Source organism: Artemia franciscana, chromosome 11 (genome assembly GCF_032884065.1).
Source record: "Artemia franciscana chromosome 11, ASM3288406v1, whole genome shotgun sequence".
Lineage (NCBI taxonomy): Eukaryota > Metazoa > Arthropoda > Branchiopoda > Anostraca > Artemiidae > Artemia > Artemia franciscana.
Window position 1 is genome coordinate 29,851,964 of NC_088873.1, and position 23,786 is coordinate 29,875,749.

General features: G+C 33.3%; 1 protein-coding gene across 1 annotated transcript; it reads right to left on the reverse strand.

Moving 5' to 3' along the window:
- Nucleotides 1–2,226: 2,226 nt before the first annotated feature.
- On the reverse strand, nucleotides 2,227–22,244 carry LOC136033072 (neuropeptide-like protein 31). The gene is made up of 3 exons (XM_065713670.1): nucleotides 22,085–22,244; nucleotides 10,652–10,723; nucleotides 2,227–2,451 (listed from the first exon to the last, which is right to left on the reverse strand). Exons 1-3 carry the CDS (start codon nucleotides 22,137–22,139, stop codon nucleotides 2,324–2,326), a joined length of 255 nt encoding a protein of 84 aa, XP_065569742.1. The 5' UTR covers nucleotides 22,140–22,244; the 3' UTR covers nucleotides 2,227–2,323.
- Nucleotides 22,245–23,786: the final 1,542 nt, after the last annotated feature.

Genomic DNA, 23,786 nt, shown 5'->3' on the forward strand with positions numbered 1-23,786 from the left:
ATAACTGCTAAGTTCTGTGTAGTGAACAGGAAAAGAAATACTTTTGATCATATATGTGGGTGTACCAGGCACGTACGCATGAATTTTTTTTCGGGGGGGGGGGCCAAAACCTTCGAAACAGCAGATATAAAGTAGTACCTTTTTATTTAGTAATGCAAACAGCACGTATATCGGAAAATATAGATTAGCTTTAATCTTTAATATTGTAGCGGATGGGGGGAAGAAGACTGAAGCCTCAAAAGTACGTTTTAGGCTCAGGTTACGTTCATAGCGATTTAGAACCAGTGATTAATCTATTATATCCCACTGAAAGGGAAATTTTAGGATTAACAATGAAATATTGGTGCTGGGGGGATAGTTCTTCTATTGAAAAAACGTAGATTTTAATGAAAAATGATAGTTTCCAAAATTGATCCATTAAAAGCTGTACTTTATCCTGAAAAGGGGGGATAAACGCCCTAATATCAAGGATAATTCTATTTTGCTGTGGAAAGCAAACTCTCTTTACAAAAATAAATAACAGTACAATTGCTAATTACTTCAAAAAGGGTAAAAAGTTAGACAGAAACTGGGTTAATAATTGGGCTTGACTTGACCGGATAATTGCATGCTGAAAAATCCCCCAAAAAAGTCTTCACACATGTATCTATATTCTTAATAAATATCTTACTTTTGCCAGAAATCCCAAGAAACCATGGGGAAATTAAACATTTCACAAAATTTCGGGGGGGGGCGAAGGCCCCCCCCTGCGTACGTGCCAGGAGTGTACTGTGTTCTAGCCATAATGGTACTCTCCCTTTTATTTCATCTATAATAGCACATTCAAGTTCCAATAGAGTAAAAGACTATTACTAAAGAATGCGCTAAGAACAACCCCCAATATTATCTTATAACATCCTCTAAAGAATTACTTCAAAAGCGGGTGCACTTCAAATATAACCAAATTCCAGTAATCAATTTTCCCCTCTGCACGTCAATTATTTTAGCCATATGGGGACGCGCAAACCATTTAATCATTCTAGTATGCAGGAACAGGAGATTGTTATTGTGTGCTAAAGGCTGTCATGTAGAAGGTATTAGCTAAATCAAAATGTTAGAATGGCTTTCATAGTCCATCTGGCTAGATACCACTATCGTGTTCATAAGAAGTTGGAATCTATTTTTACAATATATTGTATGTACAATGCCCCGCTTTTCCTCCTCAACGCCCCGCTCCTTACGCTAAAGTTTTTTACTGTTTTAAAAAGTACAGTTAAGAGAGAGAGAGCCAAACCTTAGCGTAAAGAGCGGGGCGTTGAGAAGGAAAAGACCATTTCATATAAGGAGTAATTTCTGTTCGTTTTAAGTTTTAATGTCGCTCCTTACTTTCATTAAAAAAAACCAAGTTTTTTTTATTTAATTAACATTAAAAGTCAGATATAGCCTCTTTCCAATATTAATTAATTAATGGAAACAATGGGAGAGTTGTTAGCTTGCAGCCGTTGCAATGAGAGCTGAAGGGAGTTCACAATCCCAGAGACATAATTACTGGATTTTTCAACTATGTTGAATAAAATGGCTATATGGAATTCTTGATTGAGTTTGTTAGTGCAATGAATGGGCGTGGTTGAGGGGCTAGTTGCTCTCCCATCATTTTTTAAGCTTAAAAATGCCCCTAGAGCCTTAAATTTTTGACCTCTTCTTGGCAAAGTGGCCTGGTGAAAAAAAAATTGCCCTCATCGCTCTTTACTCAGGCAGTGATATTACATTGCGTGAGGATTTGAAATAGGCTAGTTATTTATTTCTATGGATACAATATGCTTACTCATTGGCAAATTAATGGGGAAAATTAAGGAAACATTAACAACACATTTGTAGTAAAACTGAAATCGGTTATCTGGTATCTAGATAGTTTGATAATTCAGTCAACTTTTTTTCGTCATTGCTCGTAAGTTGACATGCAGTGCCTTACCTAGCCTTTCCTGATATCTGCTATACAAGTGTTTTATTCTATGTTGTTTTTTTCCATGAAAAAAGTAATCCTAAATCTTAATAACTGATTTTTGACATCCTTTGGATTCCTTCTTTCACCAATCCTAGAAATTTAAGCCTAACTATTGTTAAGTCAAGTGATCCAACGCAAGTGGGAAATCAAACACCAAGGGTCACATATCATGGGTCACACCATGGGTCACATATCAAACATCATGGGTCACATATGCAAAGAGTTTCATTTTTTAAAGTGAGTTAGAACACATGAAGTAACATTTATTTACAAAAAATCGTCTAAAATATCGTACGTCGTACAAAATATATATTGCAATCAATTTGATGATGCTAAAAACTATCCGAAAAACGGCCTTCCGTAACCATAAGGACGGTATCCATAGCCACCATAACCACCATAAGGACGACGATATCCGTAACCACCATATCTACGAAATCCATACCCTCCGAATCCTCGTCGAAATCCTGAAAAGAGGTTTCAAGGCTTAGTTAGGAAATTCAAAATAATTCATTCGGAATAACAGTGAAGGTTAGCATAAATAGATTTCGAATAACAAAGATTAACTTCAATTGGAAGAAAAGAAATAGAAAAATGTCAAAGATTTAATTTTTGACAAAGATTTAGACATGAAACATATATGATAACAAAATCCTAAAAAATGAGTATAAAGAATAAATGAATAATATAGCCAATAAATTTTCAGTAGTATATTAAAACCAGAGTTTTTTCCCCATACAACCTTGTCTTTGATACTAGAAAATTAAAATCTATGAGCTTTGAAGAATATAGATATATATTAATTCAAAAGTTACTACGAATAAAAAACATTTCTAAACTTGGATCTACAGCTAACTCCCTCAGTAATAATTTCAACAATTACTTAAATTTTTTTGCTCTAGCTTGTTATTTAGATTTCAAAATATTCTTGGTTTTCCAGGACATTTTTCCCACACTGAGTAAAGTTCTGTTTCCTCAGTCACAGAAATAGTCTATAAGCGAACAGTTTTTATTTCAAATCACTTTGTCCAATCTCATATGACTATAGTATTGTAAAATTACCGTAAAATAAAAACTCGGTAAGTAAAATTTGGTATAATTGGTAAAAGAAGATAAATAGGTAAATTAAGGCAAAATTGATAAGGTAAGGTAAAATATGGTATTCACTAGGAAATATAGGGTAAAATTGGTATTTATAAATGTAAATTTTTCTATAAACCTAATTTGCAATGATTTAACAAGGGTTCAAATAACATTTTTTCTTCTGTTTAAGTTAAGATCATCTGACCACACTTTTAATAAAAATTAGGTCAGTAGACATGCTAAGTCAATCTCTAAGCAGATAATTTTTGCCCAATTTAATTGATGAATTGGTGCTTGATGCTTGGTTTGTTTGATTCAGTCTTATATTCTGCTTTGTTAAGAGCTACTTCAAAAAATAGTGTTCCTTCTTTTTGACCACTGAAGATGTCTGGGCAGAAGTCCCTGATGAAATGTCTGCTTCTTTGATTTTTGTTTCTTTTCTGTCCACTCGTTGACAATACCCTCGTTTTTCTTGGCTATTCAATCCAATAATTTTTTTCTTGTTTGTCATATGTCAATCTTGCTTGTAGCCCTTTCTGTCTTTACAGAAAGGCACTTTTTTGTCTTTAAAACTGGCACTTTTTTTAATCTTTTACAGAAAGCCCCTTCATGTTGTTGTGCTGTGAAAATTGTAAGCCCTCGTGAAATTTGTTGGTATAATGCGGAAAATACCAGTAAAATACGTAAAATACTGTTAAAATAGGTAAACGACGCAAACTACGTAAAATAGGTAAAATACCAATTTTACAGGATTGTGTAAAATTATGGTAAATACGTAAACTATCCAATTTTACAGTGACTAATTTTACCAGCTACAACACTATGTGACATTGGTGTGCACATTGGTGGTGTGAGAAATAAGTCAACTATCTTATAGTCTACCGAAGTCAAGCTGAAGTGTAGTAATAGATGTGTTTAGACTTGTATCTTATGACTACAAAAATGCTAGGGTTGATATATTCAAATTCCAAGTTAATCTCCTTTTTGCTGTTGAAACCTATAATCATAAGAAAAATAAATCCATTTGATATCTTAATTAATCAAATTGAAGCTCAAACTACATCATCACGCATGGAAGCAGGGACGCAACGTAACTCACTTTGATTAGGAGAATTTTCACAAACGAGCAGCCTCTAAACAATTTTGAACTAGAATCTTGAGTCTCACCGGGGTTCATCCTAGGCTCAATTTTTTTTTTTTTTTAAATGTAGAATCTACTTTATGTAGTGGCAATAGGTATTCCAAGGCTTTGTTATCGTTTGAGTCACCGAAACGGGACTTGTGAGCTCAACTTCCATTCATATTCTAATTTAATAAAAAAAACAAGTTTTTTTTTTAACAGAAAGCAAGGAGCGGCATTAAAACTTAAAACAAACAGAAATTGCTTCGTATATGTAAGGGGCTGCTTCCCCGCTCTTTACGCTAAAGTTTGACTCTTTCTCTTAACTCTACTTTTTAAAACAGTAAAACTTTTAGCGTAAAGAGCGGGGCGTTGATGAGGAACCAGCCCCTTTCATATACGAAGTAATTTCTGTTCGTTTTAAGTTTTAATGCCCCTCCTTACTTTCCGTTAAAAAAGTTGTTTTTTTTTTAATTTAATTTCTGAACGTTTTTGAATCAATGCATGTTTTGATTTCGGCTCTCCGCAGATGAATAATTAAAACGAAATTTGTATATTTATTTTTTTGGCTAAATGGCTTTCTCATAGTTTTGATCGAATGATTTATAACTTTTAATTTTTTACGAATGTTTTATTAGTAAAAGATATACGTGACTTAAAAATTAGCTTACGTAACGAACTTCTGTGTTATCATATTTTTATTATGTATATGAAGGGGTTCACCCCCTCGTCAGTACCTCGCTCTTTACACTAAAGCTTAAATTTTGTCCCAATTACTTAAAAATGACCCCTGAATCACAAAAGCCGCAGAATAAATAGTTGAAATTACTAAAAATACTTTAGCGTAAAGAGCAGAGCATTAGGAGGAGGTGAGACCATCCATCATACACGTAATAATTTCTGTTCGTTTTATGTTTTAATGCTTTTCCTTACTTTCAGTTGAAAAAACTTTTTCTTATTTATTTTTTCATTGTTTTTTTTAATAATGCTAGAAAATACTGTGCTCCCTTCATAAAAATTTTCTTCCCCCATGACAAATTCTTCCAAGGAAAGTTCCCCCAACATATCCTCCTATTCTCAACCCCTCCAACCTAAAAATCCCTCTGAAAACGTCTATACACTTCCAAATAACCATTACTATATGTAAGCAATGGTCTAAGTTTGTAATTTGTAGGCCCTCCCACGGGGACTGTGGGGGAGTAAGTCGTCCCCAAAGACATGGTTATAAGGTTTTCGACTACGCTGAATATAATGACTATCTCAGAATTTTTATCCGGTGACTTCGGGAAAATTATTAGCGTGGGATGGGGCCTAGGTGCCCTCCAATTTTTTGGTCACTTAAAAAGGGCACTAGAACTTTTCATTTCCGTTAGAATGAGCCCTCTCGCAATATTCTAGGACCACTGGGTCGATACAATCACCCCTGAAAAAAAAACAAATAAACACGCATCCGTGATCTGCCTTCTGCCAAAAATACAAAATTCCGCATTTTTGTAGATAGGAGCTTGAAACTTTTGCAATACGGTTCTCTGATACGTTGAATCTGATGGTGTGATTTTCTTTAAGATTCTATGACTTTTAGGGGTTGTTTCCCCCAATTTTCTAAAATAAGGCAAATTTTCTCAGGCTTGTAACTTTTGATGGGTAAGACTAAACTTGATGAAGCTTCAAAATTTAAAACCAGCATTAAAATGCAATTCTTTCGATCTAGCTATTGGTATAAAAATTCATTTTTTTAGTTTTGGTTACTATTGAGCCGGGTCGCTCCTTACTACACTTCTTTACCACGAACTGTTTGATGACAGTCTAGTTGTATTTGCTGATGCCAGTACGTTATGCACAGAGGAATTTAATCAATCTATAGTTGAGAAAAACCTTTTTGCTTCATTTAATCGAATTCTTTGATGGCTTAATGTGAATAATTTGACAATTGAAGTTTCAAATTTAAGTTTCTGTCCTTTTCTGAAACCTTTACAAACTGTTTTTGGGCTGTAAAATGATGCATACTTCGCATTGTACTCTTCTTTGATCTCAAAATTTTTAAAATAATTTTTCAGTTAATAATATTGAATAGATAAAACGTTAAAATTGCGAATAGTCTGCTCAAAATTTATAACCTGTAGCACACGTTCCCTGGATTCATCCTGTGGCTTTTCGTGTTTTGAAAATATCATATATATTATATTCTCAAACCAAATATTTATCATATAGAGTATATTCATGAGAAGGACAGGCCAATTGTCAGTTTGCAAATCCTTCCACCCGCTTAGACCCTTATAACTATCGTACATCATATAGCCTTTCATTTACTGATTTTTTTTTTGCATGGATGTTGCGAAGTTGTAATTGTTTTTCAGCCTCTCATCTTGGTATCTAATACCTCCTCATATTACCAACATTATTTTGAAACACAAGAGCCCTCACAACGAAGAATATATAGTGAATTTACTGGGTGTGTTTAATATTACCATTCTAGTCTTAGTCTCTCTTGAGTAGAAAATGAGGATCATAGTACATTTTATTTAGAGAAATCTTTAAGTTCAAAACATGTATTTACGGCTTTTACGAATCAAAGATCTATAAAAGTCTTTTTTGAGCAGTTGGTAACAATTTGCTTTCAGTTCTCTCTTTGTTTGGTTTAAATGTACTTTCCTTCTCTTCTTCAGTATTTTTTTTCTTTTCCCTTATCGTTCGTTTGTTTCTTGTTCCTTTATAGGCTTTACAGTCCATGGGGCTTATGTAGACATTTCTGATTTTGATTTACTGAAGGATTTGTTTTAATTGTATCCTATATACATCCATCTTAGACATTGGCAACAAGCTCAACCTTTTTTTTCAGAATACAGTGAATGTCACCAGAACCACTGTTTTAATTGATGGATTTAGTTTAATTCAAAGATAATTTGGAGAACTTAACTGGTATATTCGATACGAAAACATTTTCGGTTTCTCTTGCTGTTTCATGCTCTTGAGATTTTCTACACATTTGAGCGTAGATGGCGTTGTAACTTTAAGGATTTTAGCATCCATCTAATTTTTTACAAAGTTATCCAAAATTGATGGTTGACAATTTTGGCCACTCTTATTGCCTAAAAAGGTCCAATCTAAAAATATCACCATCACCTTCTTAGCTCCTGTCCTTTGTGGAATTTTCATTAGTCACACTTTCAGGCTATTTCAGTTAAGTAGGAGGACAGTTTTTCATACCGTCGTCAAAGCTCTTGCTTCTTTTATTATCAACAGTATCTTTTGTGTTTGCTTGACAACAAAATATATTTACCCAAAGTTCAACTCTGTCACTTTAGCGATAAGCATCCATGTTCAGATTATTTCTTTTTGACTTTCCAAATTTTTTTTTTTTGAATAAAAACAATTTTACTTTCCTTAGAGGCAAAATGCTATTAAGCAGGTTTTTGCATAAAAGAAAGGGCTGATAAATTTTTCGTTCTGATTCTTGATTTTTGACAATTCTCATTTAGAAGATAAGCTTCGACAAGTGAGATGTTTTAATTACTTCTGACAGGATATTGTTATTTTTAGCGCTTTGAGTATAGTATTAATATTTTAGTAACAATCTGTACATTTTATGGCTCTGAATCACCAACAAGAGAAAGTTTGAATTGCCAAGGGAAGTGTATCGCCCCTCTTTTTGAACTCCGACAACTAAAGCGATATCTCTCTAAGCAGATACAATGGCAATTTCATCGGAGAACTCTCCATCTATTCCTTACTTAATACGAACTTCTAACTAGGTAGAAAAATCGAAAATTTTCGCAGAAATCGAAAAATACGCATTCTACATTGACACGCAATTCTAATCTAATAATAATAGTATAAACAAACGATCATCATTATGAGATATATTATTATATTATTATTATTATATTATGTTTATATATATATATATATATATATATATATATATATATATATATATATATATATATATATATATATATATATATATATATATATATATATATATATATATATATATATATATATAACGTTTATATTATGTTACGTTTCCGTTATTATCAGTTGCGGCATGAATATATATTTTAAAACTCATTACATCTACAGCCTAATACAAATTCACTTTGATGCTACCCAAGGCATTGTCACCGTACAGTCTTGAAAGCAATAACCGGACAAATTTTTAACGATCATCTATACATATTGTTGGTGAAAACCAGAACGCTCCTTCCTAATTTTCCTCATTTTCATTCCTCCTTCCTCATTTTCATAAAATGGGAAGACCATTCAAAAGGTCACGTCTAATAAAACGTTAAACAAAATTTGTTAAACATCAAACAGATGTTTAACATCACCTTAAACATCTACAGTCAAACAGCTCGTGGTAACGAACTGTAGTAAGGAGCGACCCGGCTCAATAGTAACCAAAACTCTAAAAAATTGAATTTTGATATCAATAGCTACATCAGAAGAATCGCATTTTAATGCTGATTTTAAATATATAAGTTTCATCAAGTTTAGTCTTACCCATTAAAAGTTACGAACCTGAGAAAATTTGACTTATTTAGGAAAATAGGGGGAAACACCCCCTAAAAGACCCGGCTCAATAGTAGCCAAAACTCTAAAAAATTGAATTTTGATATCAATAGCTACATCAGAAGAATCGCATTTTAATGCTGATTTTAAATATATAAGTTTCATCAAGTTTAGTCTTACCCATTAAAAGTTACGAACCTGAGAAAATTTGACTTATTTAGGAAAATAGGGGGAAACACCCCCTAAAAGTCGTAGGATCTTAACGAAAACGTCACCATCAGATTCAGCGTATCAGAGAACCCTACTGTAGAAGTTTCAAGTTCCTATCTACAAAAATGTGGAATTTTGTATTTTTTGCCAGAAGACAAATCACGGGTGCGTGTTTATTTGTTTTTTTTTGTTTTTTTTTCCCAGGGGTCATCGTATCGACCAAGTGGTCCTAGAATGTCGCAAGAGGGCTCATTCTAACGGAAATGAAAAGTTCTAGTGCCCTTTTTAAGTGACCAAATAAAATGGAGGGCATCTAGGCTCCCTCCCACGCTCATTTTTTTCCCAAAGTCAACGGATCAAAATTTTGAGATAGCCATTTTGTTCAGCATAGTCGAAAACCATAATAACTATGTCTTTGGGGATGACTTACTCCCCCACAATCCCTGGGGGAGGGGCTGCAAGTTACAAACTTTGACCAGTGTTTATATATAGTAATGGTTATTGGGAAGTGTACAGACGTTTTCAGGGGGATTTTATTTTGTTTGGGGGTGGGGCTGAGGAGAGGGGGCTATGTTGGAGGATCTTTCCGTGGAGGAACTGTCATGGGGGAAGAAAAATTTAATGAAAAGGGCGCAGGATTCTTTAGTATTACTATAAGAAAACAATGGAAAATAAACATGAAAAAGTTTTTTCAAATGAAAGGAAGAAGTAGCATTGAAACTTAAAACGAACAGAGATTATTACGCATATGAGGGGTTCTAAAAATACTTTAGCATAAAGAGCGAGGTATTTAGGAGGAGATAAATACCTTGCTCTTTATGCTAAAGTATTTTTAGTAATTTCAACTATTTATTCTATGGCCTTTCTGATTCAGGGGTCATTCTTAAAGGATTGGGACAAAACTTACGGTTTAGTGTAAAGAGCGAGGTATTGACGAGGGTACAAACCCCCTCGTATACATAATAAAAATATAAGGTTATGAAAGTGTGTTACGAAAGTTAATTCTTAAGTTACGTATATTTTTTACTAATAAAAACGTTCGTTAAAAATTAAAAGTTTTAGTTGCCTTTTTAAGTAACCGAAAAATTGGAGGGCAACTAGGCCTCCTTCTCCACCCCTTATTTCTCAAAATCGTCTGATCAAAACTAAGAGAAAGCCATTTAGCCAAAAAAAGAATTAACATACAAATTTCATTTTAATAATTTATGTGCGGAGAGCCAAAACCAAACATACATTAATTCAAAAACGTTCAGAAATTAAATAAAAAAAAACTAATTTTTTTAGCTGAAAGTAAGGAGCGACATTAAAACTTAAAACGAACAGAAATTACTCCGTATATGAAATGGGCTGTCCCCTCCGCAATCCCTCGCTCTTTACGCTAAAGTTTAACTCTTTGCCACAATTCTACTTTTTAAAACAATTAAAAGCCTTAGCGTAAAGAGCGAGGGATTGCGGAGGGGACAACCCATTTCATATACGGAGTAATTTCTGTTCGTTTTAAGTTTTAATGTCGCTCCTTACTTTCAGCTAAAAAAATTAGTTTTTTTTATTTAATTACGATTAGGAAGCGCAGCCATAAGGGAGTAGCCTAGGGCTTGTTTTAAGCGTGAGTGAAATCTGATTATTCAGTTCGCAAAATTTATTATTTTATTTCCAGTTGGGAAGCCATAAATAACAACTGAAATTCATTTTGTTTATATTAACTTGCTGAGTATATAATTAAAAGAAAAAAAAAATCTCACCTCCCAAGAAGAATCTACTTTGTGCATCTTCATCAGTGTAATCTTCATCAAATATAGTGTCTTGAGCATAAGCTGAAAAAAAATTAGCAAATTAGTTAGTCTCTAGATGCTTTCCTCAATAACACTCTCATATCTCTTCCTGCTCCTCTACTAATCAGACACAGATAATGAAATTATGATCACTGATAAATTCGAAGAGATGATGGAAACACTTGATACCAAGAATCCAGTGCTATGTTCTCTGATAATATATAAAAAATTTTCTTGTTGAAAGAACATTTAAAATTTATTTTAAATGAATATTTAAATAACATTGAAAATAGTAGCTATTAATGCTAACACCCTGCTCTCCACGCTAGGGTGTCATTTTGCACCTTACTTACTGATAAGGAATCTCAGGCAGTGGAATAGCACTGCCTAAATAAAGATTGATGTGGGCAAAATATATTACTTTTCTTTGTCTTCGACCAGGGCACTTTGTATCGAAGGAGTTATCGTAGAAACTTCGAAGCCCTTCGGGTTGACACAACCCTCAAAGTCTGGAGGTAAGGGATATAAGTTATGCCCCAGACCCATATAAGTTTCATATGGAAGGGGTGGCCGTGTGAGCTTTAGAAGATTCTCATTTGATGGAGAATGTGTATTTCTAGTTTCCTTTTATGATTCGAACAAAATAGAGAACTACTAGCCTCCCCCCCCCTCTGACACGCTCTTTTTCGAAAAGCATTCAATTGAAACTGTGAGATAAGTATTTTGTTACCAATAGTCGAAAAATCATATAGCAATGTCCTTAGGGTGGGAGTAATTCCTTAGAGTCTCTGGCTAAGAGTTCTAAGATATGCCCTGGGGTATTTAAAGTTTATATGCAACGGGTGGTCATAAAAAACTTTGAATCGGACGGAGCTAATTTGATTAGAAGTCAGAAGCTGTAGTGCCCTTTTAATAGAGTAAAAAGTGAATATAAGGCACCCCCCCCCCTCATGCCTATCATTCCCCAAAACATATCCAATCGAAATTTCAAGGAGTGTCAACCTCTCCACAGTCCTCAGGATAAGGGCTGTAAGTTTGGCAATTCGTTCATTGTTTTATACATAGTATAAGTTATTGAGAAAGGTACGCATGTTTGAACTTTACTTTCAAAGAATATGAGGGGCATTCAGGTGAGCCTTTTATAGAATGTTGAGGAGAGTGTTAAACTTAATCACAACATGCTACATGTATACGGATTGTCAAGAGGGTGTAACACAAGAATAACCGAGTATATTAATTTGTAAAAATCAGGAAATGATAAAGGACATGATCAAAAAGGCAATATCTGTACACTACCAACTCTAATGCAAATACTACCAAACAACTCCATTTACAATATTGACGGGAACTCTGACCTAAATCAAAATAAGTTATGTGCATACACACTGTCAAAATAAAGTATCTTAAGAATTGATTTGGGCATTAAGTTGGGACTTTCAGAGAATGCTGAAGGGGGGAGATCGTCTCCAAAAGGTATTATATGCACTCAAGTGCTAATACTACTGTTACTGCTTCATTTACTACTGTTACTACTACTCCTATTATTGTAATTACTTGTAAGGTTAAAAGTATTGAAATGAAAATTTCAAGAAGCATATTAAGGTACAGGTTGTCAAATATAGCAATTGCCAATGATATTAAGTTGAAACTTCCAGGAATTAATGAGAAGGATGTTCTCCTGACCAAAAAGCCATATGTTAGTTCTAGTAATGCTAGTAATACTACTGCTACTTAATACTATTACTAATAATATAAATACTACTGTGACTAGCATTGCAATTATGCCTAAGGCTATGAAGGTGAAATTTCTAGGAATTTTGAGGGAGAAGGTGAACTGATTCACAAAACGCCATCTATATACATGTTGTCAAAAGGGTTTAATAGCAACATCTTAGGAACTGTTTGGTGTGTGAAAATGGAAATAACAGGGCTTGTTGTGAGGGATGTTAATAACACCCTTGCCTTCCTAAGACCAGAACATAATTTATGCTTTACTGAAAATGTTTTGACTTTTATTAGTTTCATAAATAAAGAATTATTAAAACTTTAAGGAATAAATATCAAAATATCAGTACATGACAAATAAACTAATAATCCACGGTTATTTGTTTGTTATTTGTTTGTTTTTTTCAGTGCAGCACAAATTAAGTTCCGGTCTTCGGAACGTATATTAGTAGCCCTGGCCATGTTAATGTCTGCTCGTTCTGAGTTTGATCCGGCTATTTATTGTAACTTCAGTATGTTTTGAGTTTCATTTGTTACTTAACAGTGGTTTCTGGTAGTTTTACGCATGGAAGATTATTTGACTTTACTTCTGCTCATTTTTGGCTAAATGGAACTCTTTACCTCTTTGAAAAGCTTGTTTTGTAGAAACGAGTTTCAGTGAAAAAATGAATAATTAAATGACTGTGCTATTCAGGATTGACAGTAAGGCTGAACAGTATGACAGAAAGGCTGTTTTGATTTTCAATATACTGAGAATTCTAGTAACTTTTATTTTACGTCTTATATCTATTAAAATAACAACAGCAAGAAAAATAAAACCCTAAGACAAGCCAGGGTAAAAAAAAGAATTAATAACAAAGCCCAACGTTTTGACCTCGGATCAGAGGAGCTTTTTTGGAAAATATTATATTTATTTGAGCCGCAAAGGCCAAGTGATTGACGACCTGGAATTTTAGTCCCTTGTCCATAAGGGCAGGATTTTGATTCTTATTATCGTTGATTATTATTTCGTTCGGAACTGATAAAGTTTTATTTTTTATTTTACAAGGGCATTTTTTTACAAAACTTTTTTAAAGCAAAGATCTTGATTAATAAATCAATATCTAAAATATCACCATGTTGGTGACTTTATGCGTCTTTTTCAGAATTTTTAGGTAATATTTTGAATTAGCGAATTAATTAAAAGGTTTGCTGCCAACCCCATAAATTAAACATCCACTTTTTTATGTCAAGTTATATGTGTCAATAATTGTAAATAATATGTTGTGTTCTACTTTTTCAATTTTCCTGCTTAAAGTTTAAAATATATATAATATTTTAAACTTTAAATATATATATAATATATATATATATATATATATATATATATATATATATATATATATATATATATATATATATATATATATATATATATATATATATATATATATATATATATATATATATGTAATATAGTTAATACTGTCAACAAAATATTAACATTAAGTCAAATTTTTGATGAATGGAAGTTGCTTTAATGGCCCTTCAGTAATACTTTCTCTACAGAATTTTTGGAAAACAGAAGGGGTATTATTGTTTATAAGAAGGAAAATTCTGCGTGACTTTTGATTTTCAATGTGATTGAAGAAATCGTACACTCGAAAACAGGATTCTGTTATGTTTAAAAATAATTTATAATAACGTTTAGACACATTGAAACATTTTATAAAAGTAAACGATGAGAAATATCCCCACTTCAAATCGTTGGAAATAAGGCTCATGGTAACACTTGCCTGTGCCCCTCCCCAAGTAAATATCCTGGTAAACTCCTAACCTGGTCAAATTCCCAAATACTATCAATAATGCAAATCTGAGTCCACTCAAGAACTGGAGACACAAAAAACATATTATTTGCACACATATCAAACAGTTCGTGGTAACGAACTGTAGTAAGGAGCGACCCGGCTCAATAGTAAACGAAAGTCTAAAAATCGAAATTTCGATGCTAAAAGATACATCAAAAGGATCAGATTTTCATGCTGATTTTAAATATATAAGTTCCATCAAATTTAATTTATGTCATCAAAAGTTACGAGTCTGAGAAAATTTACCTTATTTTGGAAAATAGGGGAAAACGCCCCCTAAAAGTCATAGAAACTGAACAAAAATCACACCATCGCATTGAGCGTATAAGAGAACCCTATAGCAAAAATTTGAAGCTCCTATTTACAAAAATGTGGAATTTCGTATTTTTCGTCAGGAGACAGATCACGGGTGTGTGTTTATTTATTTATTTTTTTTTTTTTCTTTTTCCCAGGGGTCATTGTATCAACCAAGTGGTTCTAGAATGCCGCAAGAGGGCTAATTCTAATGGAAATGAAAAGTTCTAGTGCCCTTTTTAAGTGACCAAAAATATTGGAGGGCACCTAAGCCCCCTCCCACGCTCATTTTTTCCCCAGTGTCAACAGATCAAAATTTTGAGATAGCCATTTTGTTCTGCATAGTCAAAAGCCATAAGAACTATGTCTTTGGGGATGACTTACTCCCCTACAGTCCCTGGGGGAAGGGCTGTAAGTTACAAACTTTTTCCAGTCTTTACATACAGTAATGGTTATTGGTAAATGTAATTGGTAATTGGTAAAACTTAGAACGAACAGATATTATTAAGCATATGAGGGGTTCTAAAAATACTTTAGCATAAAAGAGCGAGGTATTTAGCAGCAGATAAATACATCACTCTTTATGCTAAAGTATTTTTAGTAATTTCAACTACTTATTCTATGACCTATCTGATCCAGGGGTAATTCATAAAGAACTGGGACATAACTTAAAATTTAGTATAAAGAGCGAGGTATTAAGGAGGGAACAAACCCCCTCATATACATAATAAAAGTATTATAATATAAAAGTTTGTTACGTAAATTAATTCTTAAGTTACGTATATTTTTTACTAATAAAAACGTTGGTTAAAAATTAAAAGTTCTAGTTGCCTTTCCAAGTAACCGAAAAATTGGAGGGCAACTAGGCCTACTTCCCCACTCCTTATTTGTCAAAATCGTCTGATCAAAATTAAGAAAAAGTCATTTAACCAAAAAGAGAATTAGTATGCAAGTTTCATTTTAATAATCTATGTGTGGAGAGCCAAAATCAAACATGCATTAATTCAAAAACGTTCAGAAATTAAATAAAAAAAACTAGTTTTTTAACTGAAAGTAAAGAGCGAGATTAAAACTTAAAACGAACAGAAATTACTCCGTATGTGAAATGGGGTTTCCCCTCCGCAATCCCTCACTCTTTACGCTAAAGTTTGACTCTTTGTCACAATTCTAATTTTTAAAACAAATAAAAACTTTATTGTAAAGAGCGAGGGATTGTGGAGGGGAAAACCCATTTCACATACGGTGTAATTACTCTTCGTTTTAAGTTTTAATGTCGCTCCTTACTTTCAGTTAAAAAACTTTTTTTTTATTTAATTGTCAAAAGGGCGCATCCCGTTTGTCAAAGAATATAGATAGAATTTTTTTTGGAGTGGTATTAAGTTTATTTTTCAGGTTGACATGAGGAGGTACGAAACTAAATTAAAAAAAAAAACTATTTGTATGGAGATGTTCAAAAGGTTTAACGTTGTTAAAAACTGTTCAAAAATTATCTTGAAAATTATCTTGCAATAGCAAGCCAAATATAGATTTCAAACAGTTCGTGGTAACGAACTGTAGTAAGGAGCGACCCGGCTCAATAGTAACCAAAACTCTAAAAAATGGAATTTTGATACCAATAGCTACATCAAAAGAATCGCATTTTAATGCTGGTTTTAAATATATAAGTTTCATCAAGTTTAGTCTTACCCATCAAAAGTTACGAGCCTGAGAAAATTTGCGTTATTTTAGAAAATAGGGGGAAACGCCCCCTAAAGGTCATAGAATCTTAACGAAAATCACACCATCAGATTCAGCGTATCAGAGAACCCTACTGTAGAAGTTTCGAGCTCCTATCTACAAAAATGTGGAATTTTGCATTTTTTGCCAGAAGGCAGATCACGGATGCGTGTTTATTTGTTTTTTTGTTGTTTTTTTTTCCCAGGGGTGATCGTATCGACCCAGTTGTCCTAGAATGTTGCAAGAGGGCTCATTCTAACGGAAATGAAAAGTTCTAGTGCCCTTTTTAAGTGACCAAAAAAATTGGAGGGCACCTAGGCCCCCTCCCACGCTAATTATTTTCCCAAAGTCAACGGATCAAAATTCTGAGATAGCCATTTTATTCAGCGTAGTCGAAAAACCTTATAACTATGTCTTTGGGGACGACTTACTCCCCCACAGTCCCCGTGGGAGGGGCAACAAGTTACAAACTTTGACCTGTGCTTACATATAGTAATGGTTATTGGGAAGTATACAGGCGTTTTCAGGAGGATTTTTTTGGTTTGGGGGAGGGGTTGAGAAGAGGGGGATATGCTGGGGGAACTTTCCTTCGAGAATTTGTAATGGGAGAAGAAAATTTCCATGAAGGGAGAGCAGGATTTACTAGCATTATTAAAAAAAAACAATTAAAAAATAAAAGTGAAAAAGCTTTTTCAGCTGGAAGTAAGGAACAGCAATAAAACTTAAAACAAACAGAAATTATTACCCATATGAGGGGCTCACCTCCTTCTAATACCTCGCTCTTTACGCTAAAGTATTTTCGGTAATTTCAACTACTTATTCTACGGCTTTTGTGATTCAGGGGGTCATTCTTAATGAATTGGGATAAAATTTAAGCTTTAGTGTAAAGAGCGAGGTACTGACGATGGGCGAATCCTCTCATATGTGTAATAAAAACATGAGAATACAAAAGTTCTTTACGTAAGCTAATTTATAAGTTACGTAAATCTTTTACCAATAAAAAGATTCGTAAAAAATTAAAAGTTCTAGTTGCCTTTTTAATTAACCAAAAAATCGGGGGGCAACTAGGCTTCGTCCCCCGCTCTTTTTTTCTCAAAATCATTCGATCAAAATTATGAGAAAGCCATTGAGCCAAAAAAAAAAAAAATATGCAAATTTCGTTTTGATTATTCCTCTGCAGAGAGCCAAAATCAAAACATGCATTGATTCAAAAACGTTCAGAAATTAAATAAAAAAAAACAAGTTTTTTCAACTGAAAGTAAGGAGTGACATCAAAACTTAAAACGCGCAGAAATCACTTCGTATATGAAAGAGGCTGCTTCCTCATCAACGCCCCGCTCTTTACGCTAAAGTTTTTTACTGTTTTAAAAAGAAGAATTGAGAGAAAGAGTCAAACTTTAGCGTAAAGAGCGGGGCGTTGATGAGGAAGCAGCCTCTTTCATATACGAAGTAATTTCTGTGCGTTTTAAGTTTTGATGTCACTCCTTACTTTCAGTTGAAAAAACTTGTTTTTTTTTATTTAATTATTGAAAAAATCCAACATTTATTTAAAAGCTTTGTTTAACAAAACGAATATGCTTCATCTTCCACAAATCAAGTCATAAACAAGATAATATAAGTGTGCATAAGCTATTCTGAAGGAAAATGGTGAGTTATTTTGTAAGGAGGAGTGGGGCAGAGGCATCAAAGAGTTAAATTTAATTTCAATACATTCCATCTATCATTGAACCGTCAAAAAAACTATTTAATTACTTTTGAGAATGAAAGGAATTTGTATATAATATCTTTTTCCCTAACCTTTATTATTTGGACTCGGGGGGGGGGGGGTTATGATGCTCTTCAAAGTACGACAATATCTTTTTTTAGAATAGTTTATAGCGTTCATATACCTACTGGCACAGAGGTGAACACAGTGAGGCAGAGTATCAGGAATTTCCCAGAATTTTCTTGGGGAGGGTCATAGGCATGTACTACCAGGAGCCTTATTTTCAGCTATATGAAATTTAAATATTTCTCTTTTCCTATTTTTATACGATGTTTCAGTATATCTAAATGTGTGCATATAGTTTATGTGAATATACGAGAGCGCTATTTTAGAGGTCACGACTGCTCCAGCCCTGTAGAAGATCAAAAGTCACGCATAATTTTCATCCATATGATCAATATCCCCTTCTTTCCGCCAAAAATTCTGTAGTGAGAGAATTATTAAAGCGTTATTCAATGAAATTGCCCTTCGTTCAAGATTGATTTAACATTCAATTGGTCCACAGTTGTGGTTGTAATCAAACATTTTAATTCTAAAGTAGAAAAGTCGAAGAAGGGAAACGCTGTAAATCATTTACAATTATTGATGCATACAATTTAACAGCAAGAAATTGAGGGGTAGGATTTGTTGGGTCGGCAGCCCACTTCATATAGGGATAATCCAAAAAGACCAACAATTGAAAAAGAATGGTTTTCCTATTGAAAGTAAGGAGAGCCATTAAAATTGAAAATGACCAGAAATTATTCTGAATATAAGGTCACTTCACCTTCCTCAATCCCTTACCCTTTACTATAGAGATTTTTAATTTGTCTCTCAATCAAACAGTTCGTGCTAACGAACTGTAGTAAGGAGCGACCCGGCTAAATGGCAACCAAAACTCTAAAAAATGGGGTTTTGATATCAATAGCTACATCAAAAGATTTGCATTTTAATGTTGATTTTAAATATATAAGTTTAATCAAGTTTAGTCTTACGAATCAAAAGTTACGAGCCTTAGAAAATTTGCCTTATTTTATAAAATAGGGGAAAACAACCCCTAAAAGTCATAGAACCTTAACAAAAATCACACCATCAGATTCAGCGTACCAGAGAACTCTACTGTAGAAGTTTCAAGCTCCTATCTACAAAAATGTGGAATTCCGTATTTTTTGCCAGAAGGCAAATCACGGGTGCGTGTTTATTTGTTTGTTTGTTTTTTTTTTTTTTTTTTTTTTTTTTCACACCATCAGATTCAGCGTACCAGAGAACTCTACTGTAGAAGTTTCAAGCTCCTATCTACAAAAATGTGGAATTCCGTATTTTTTGCCAGAAGGCAAATCACGGGTGCGCGTTTATTTGTTTGTTTTTTTTTTTTTTGTTTTTTTTTCCCAAGTGGTCATCATATCGACCAAGTAGTCGTAGAATGTCGCAAGAGGGCTCATTCTAACGGAAATGAAAAGTTCTAGTGCCCTTTTTAAGTGACCAAAAAAATTGGAGGGCACCTAAGCCCCCTCCAACGCTCATTTTGTCTCCAAAGTCAACGGGTAAAAATTTTGAGATAGCCATTTTGTTTTGCATAGTCAAAAACCATATTAACTATGTCTTTGGGAATGACTTACTCCCCTACAGTCCCTGGGGGAGGGGTTGCAAGTTACAAACTTCGGCCAGTGTTTATATATAATAATGGTTATTGGGAAGTGTACAGCTTTTTCAGGGGATTTTTTTTTTGTTTTGGGGGTAGGGTTGAGGGGAAGGAGCTATGTGGGAGGATCTTTCCTTGGAGAAATATGTCATGGGGGAACAGAAATTCAATGAAAAGGGCGTAGGATTTTCTAAAATTACTAAAAAAAAACAATACAAAAATAAACATGGAAAAGTTTTTTCAATTGAAAGTAAGAAGTAGCATTGAAACTTAAAACGAACAGAGATTATTACGCACATGAGAGGTTTTAAAAATACTTTAGGATAAAGAGCGAGGTATTTAGGAGGAGATAGATACCTCGCTCTTTATGCTATAATATCTTTACTCATTTCAACTATTTATTTTGCGGCCATTCGGATTCAGTGGTCATTCTTAAAGAATTGGGACAGAACTTATGGTTTAGTGTAAAGAGCGAGGTATTAACGAGGGGACAAACCCCCCTCATATACATAATACAAATTTCAGAATATTACGTAAGCTAATTCTTAAGTTACGTATATCTTTTTTACTAAAACCGAAAAAACTAGGCTTTCCCCACCCCTTATTTCTCAAAATCGTCTGATCAAAACTAAGAAAAAGCCATTTAGCCAAAAAGGAATTAAATGCAAGTTTCATATTAATAATTCATGTGTGGAGAGTCAAAATCAAACATGCATTAATTCAAAAACGTTCAAAAATTACATAAAAAAAATTAGTTCTTTTTAACTGAAAGTAAGGAGCGACATTAAAACTTAAAACGAACAGAAATTACTCCGTATATGAAATCGGTTGTCCCCTCAGCAATCTCTCGCTCTTTACGCTAAAGTTTGACTCTTTGCCACAATTCTGCTTTTTAAAACAATTAAAAGCTTTAGCGTAAAGAGCGAGGGATTGCTGAGGGGACAACCCATTTCATATACGGAGTTATTTCTGTTCGTTTTAAGTTTTAATGTCGCTCCTTACTTTCAGTTAAAAAAAAACTAGTTTTTTTTATGTAATTCGTTAAGAACCAATGGTGGATCACAAGGAATAAATGAATGGGAATACGAAGTTTCTCTCATACTTATCGGTCATATAATAAACACTATAGAATTTTGATCACAAATAATGCGAACTTGACACAAAAAAGTGTTCAAGCAACTCTTTTATACCACACAATTAGCTTTGGCTTGGTTGGAAAATAAATTATAGCTACATTTTATTTAGATGGCATCTTGGTTTGGTTTGGTTAAGTATTTGATATATGATATGCCTTAACCCACCCCCATACCTAATGTGCACATATATAGCCAAAATTTGTTCCTAAACTATCATATCTCCATTATGTTTTGTTACTTCCCGAGGGTTTATTATATAACTAATAAGTAACATTTTTTGAAATAGCTAACTAAATAACTTCTGCAAAACGAGCCCAGGATGAAAAGAAGGCAATCATCCTAATATACAGAAGTAATTTCTCTTAATCTCAGGTTTCAGTGATACTGCCTAGATTTAACTAGAAAAAATGACATTTTATTTAATTTATTTGACTCTTTAGCTTGAAAATTAAAAAATAAAACACACAATTTGTGATTAAGACACATTCCTCGAGTTTACACAAATATTCCAGTGTCTCTTCTATATTAGCTGATGCGTAATTATATACTACTGTACATGGTGTCATGAAACATCAACCGAGCCATCTTTGTTAAATTAAGTGTTAAAACAAGTTTCTCTACTAATATTTAATTTATTATAGACTATGTGTAAGTTGAGTATGAATAAGAATAACTTTCAATTTAATAATAATAATAATAATAATAATTTATTTATCACCCACTTCACAAAACAGAGGTTAAGTGGAGTAAAATACAAAAGAAAAACAGCAAAAGTAATACAAAAGAAACAAATTTTATCATATACAGAAAAAGACGGATAAGGCGATGAAAACATCCTAACCTATAAAGCGCTTCAATAGCTAGCTTCGCAGATAATTTTTCGAAAGCACCAGTAATATCTGTCGCACAATACTTTTTAACCAGTTTTGTATTCCGGTAAGAACGAGGTAGGTATAAAAGAAAACAAGTTTCTCTATTAATATTTCATTTATTATAGACTATGGGTAATTTGAAGGATGAATATGAATAACTTTCAACTTAATCAGTTTCGCATTATTTGAAATTACAATAAAAGATAAGTTTTTCTATGGACGGATTGCATTCAGAACTTATCTTTTTAGAGTTCTGCGAGCTATAATTACGCGTTACTTTTTACTTTCAGCTCGATATAATGAACTTTTTCAGAGTGCTAGCACCATATTAGCAGAGATTCTTTAATTCCCTAACCAATTACTTGAGTTAATCGATTTTTTTTAAATAAAAATATTAGGTAAAATGGGTCTAAGTCTTATATCTTACCGACTGAAAAGACAAAGATTGTAAAAAAACTGACAAATATCAAAGCCTTTAACATTTTTGAGGATACTTTGACTTATATTCACATATATAATTTCGGATCGACTGGACAAACTGGTGGTTTGGCACGCCAATATATAGATACTTATGGTGATGGAACTAACTCGTATCAACGTTATTATGGGTTTTTCCACAAAATATTAAGATTGCAAAACATTTCCAGCGGTACTGCAGTAACACAAGTTTTTTTTTTTTTGTTTTTTTGTTGTTGCACAATGCCTCTACGCAGCAAAATTTACCGTTATAATTACATTGACTGGATCACCGTAAGTTCCTTTTATAAATTTTCTATTAGGGTTCATTTGCTGTCTAGCAGCTTTCAACACATCAATCTAAGGGTTACTTTGGAAGTAAACCTGCAGGTGGAAAATATAAGACCTTTATAAGGAAAAATTAAGCTGAATCTTCATGAATTTTTTTAAATGCTCTCTACCTATGCTAAACAGTGCCCTATATGACTCCCTGGATTAAGCACATTTTATTCACGAATTCTATGTTTGTACTCCTAACATGACGAAAAATATGACATAAGCGTTTTTTTCCATAATTGGGATGGGTAATTAAAATTACTGCTCTAATTTCTAAGAATCATATTTGAAGATGAAAATATGCACGGGACATAGTTTGAAACATCTTAGTTTCTAAATTAAATGTCCTATCCAGACTTGATTTATCTCTTATCTTTAAAGACTTAGTTTTTGGTTGTTTTTTAATATCCTTTTTGACACCCGATGTTTACCAGGCAAATTTATTTTGGGTAAGGCCATAGGTTTTACAGCCAGCTATGCTTATAAGAGGCTTAGCAGATGCTGCATGTCTTTGTAAGAAAAAATTGTTGTGGTCTTTGTCTTGCCTGCTAAAAAGGAAAGAGACGATTATTTTGTTTGGAAAAAAAAAATATCGAGACCGACGTATATTTTCACTGAAATGGGAGATAAACCCGAAACCAATCTTAAATTAGTAGTATAAGGGACAATACTCCAACGCGCACACCTCATTTGGGCACTAAAACTTCCCTACACTTCGACGAGCACACCTTATTTGGGCAATAAAGATTGCCGATACTAAACAAAAGCATTGACCTACTTACAGACAAGTATCTGACGCTTACATAATTTACATAGCCAGTGAAAAACCAGCCACATGAAACTTGAATAAAACTGTTTAATAATACATGTATGGAAATAATTCAATTAAATCATTTAGTTTGATTTCAAGTTGGACTAATAGAATCTATGATATAGTATTGAACTTTACTCGACATCATCTATAACTTAGGCATAGTGTAACCGCTTGTATCCTCATATTCATGGGAATGAGTGCTCATGTAATCACTTCTTCCCGAGGAAACTTGTGTTCATCCATGTTCTAGCCTCTGAGGGTATCCAGTGCCTCTCTCCCAACTTGCCCACCCCCTTTTTTGTGCTTACTTTTTTTTAACATTTTTTTTTACTATTTTTCATGTCTTAAAATAATTTATTCAACTTATTCAGAATTTATTCGACTGGGAATTTTATGCTCTTAGTAGCTGGTTCAGTCAATTTATTTTTTTGGAAAGGTATCATATGATAGTAGGTTGTGATATCAATAAAATTTTAGCCAAGTATCTTCAAATCTCGTGTGATATTACTAAGATCTTATCTGT

What these genes read in the sequence shown, in the direction of transcription:
- LOC136033072 (XM_065713670.1), bottom strand. Translation starts at nt 22,139, where the DNA reads ATGTTAAAGGCTTTGATATTTGTCAGTTTTTTTACAATCTTTGTCTTT. An exon ending in AATCTTTGTCTTTTCAGTCG is followed by an intron (nt 10,724 to 22,084) that starts GTAAGATATAAG and finishes ATTTTTTTTCAG; the next exon opens with CTTATGCTCAAGACACTATA. An exon ending in AAGTAGATTCTTCTTGGGAG is followed by an intron (nt 2,452 to 10,651) that starts GTGAGATTTTTT and finishes ACCTCTTTTCAG; the next exon opens with GATTTCGACGAGGATTCGGA.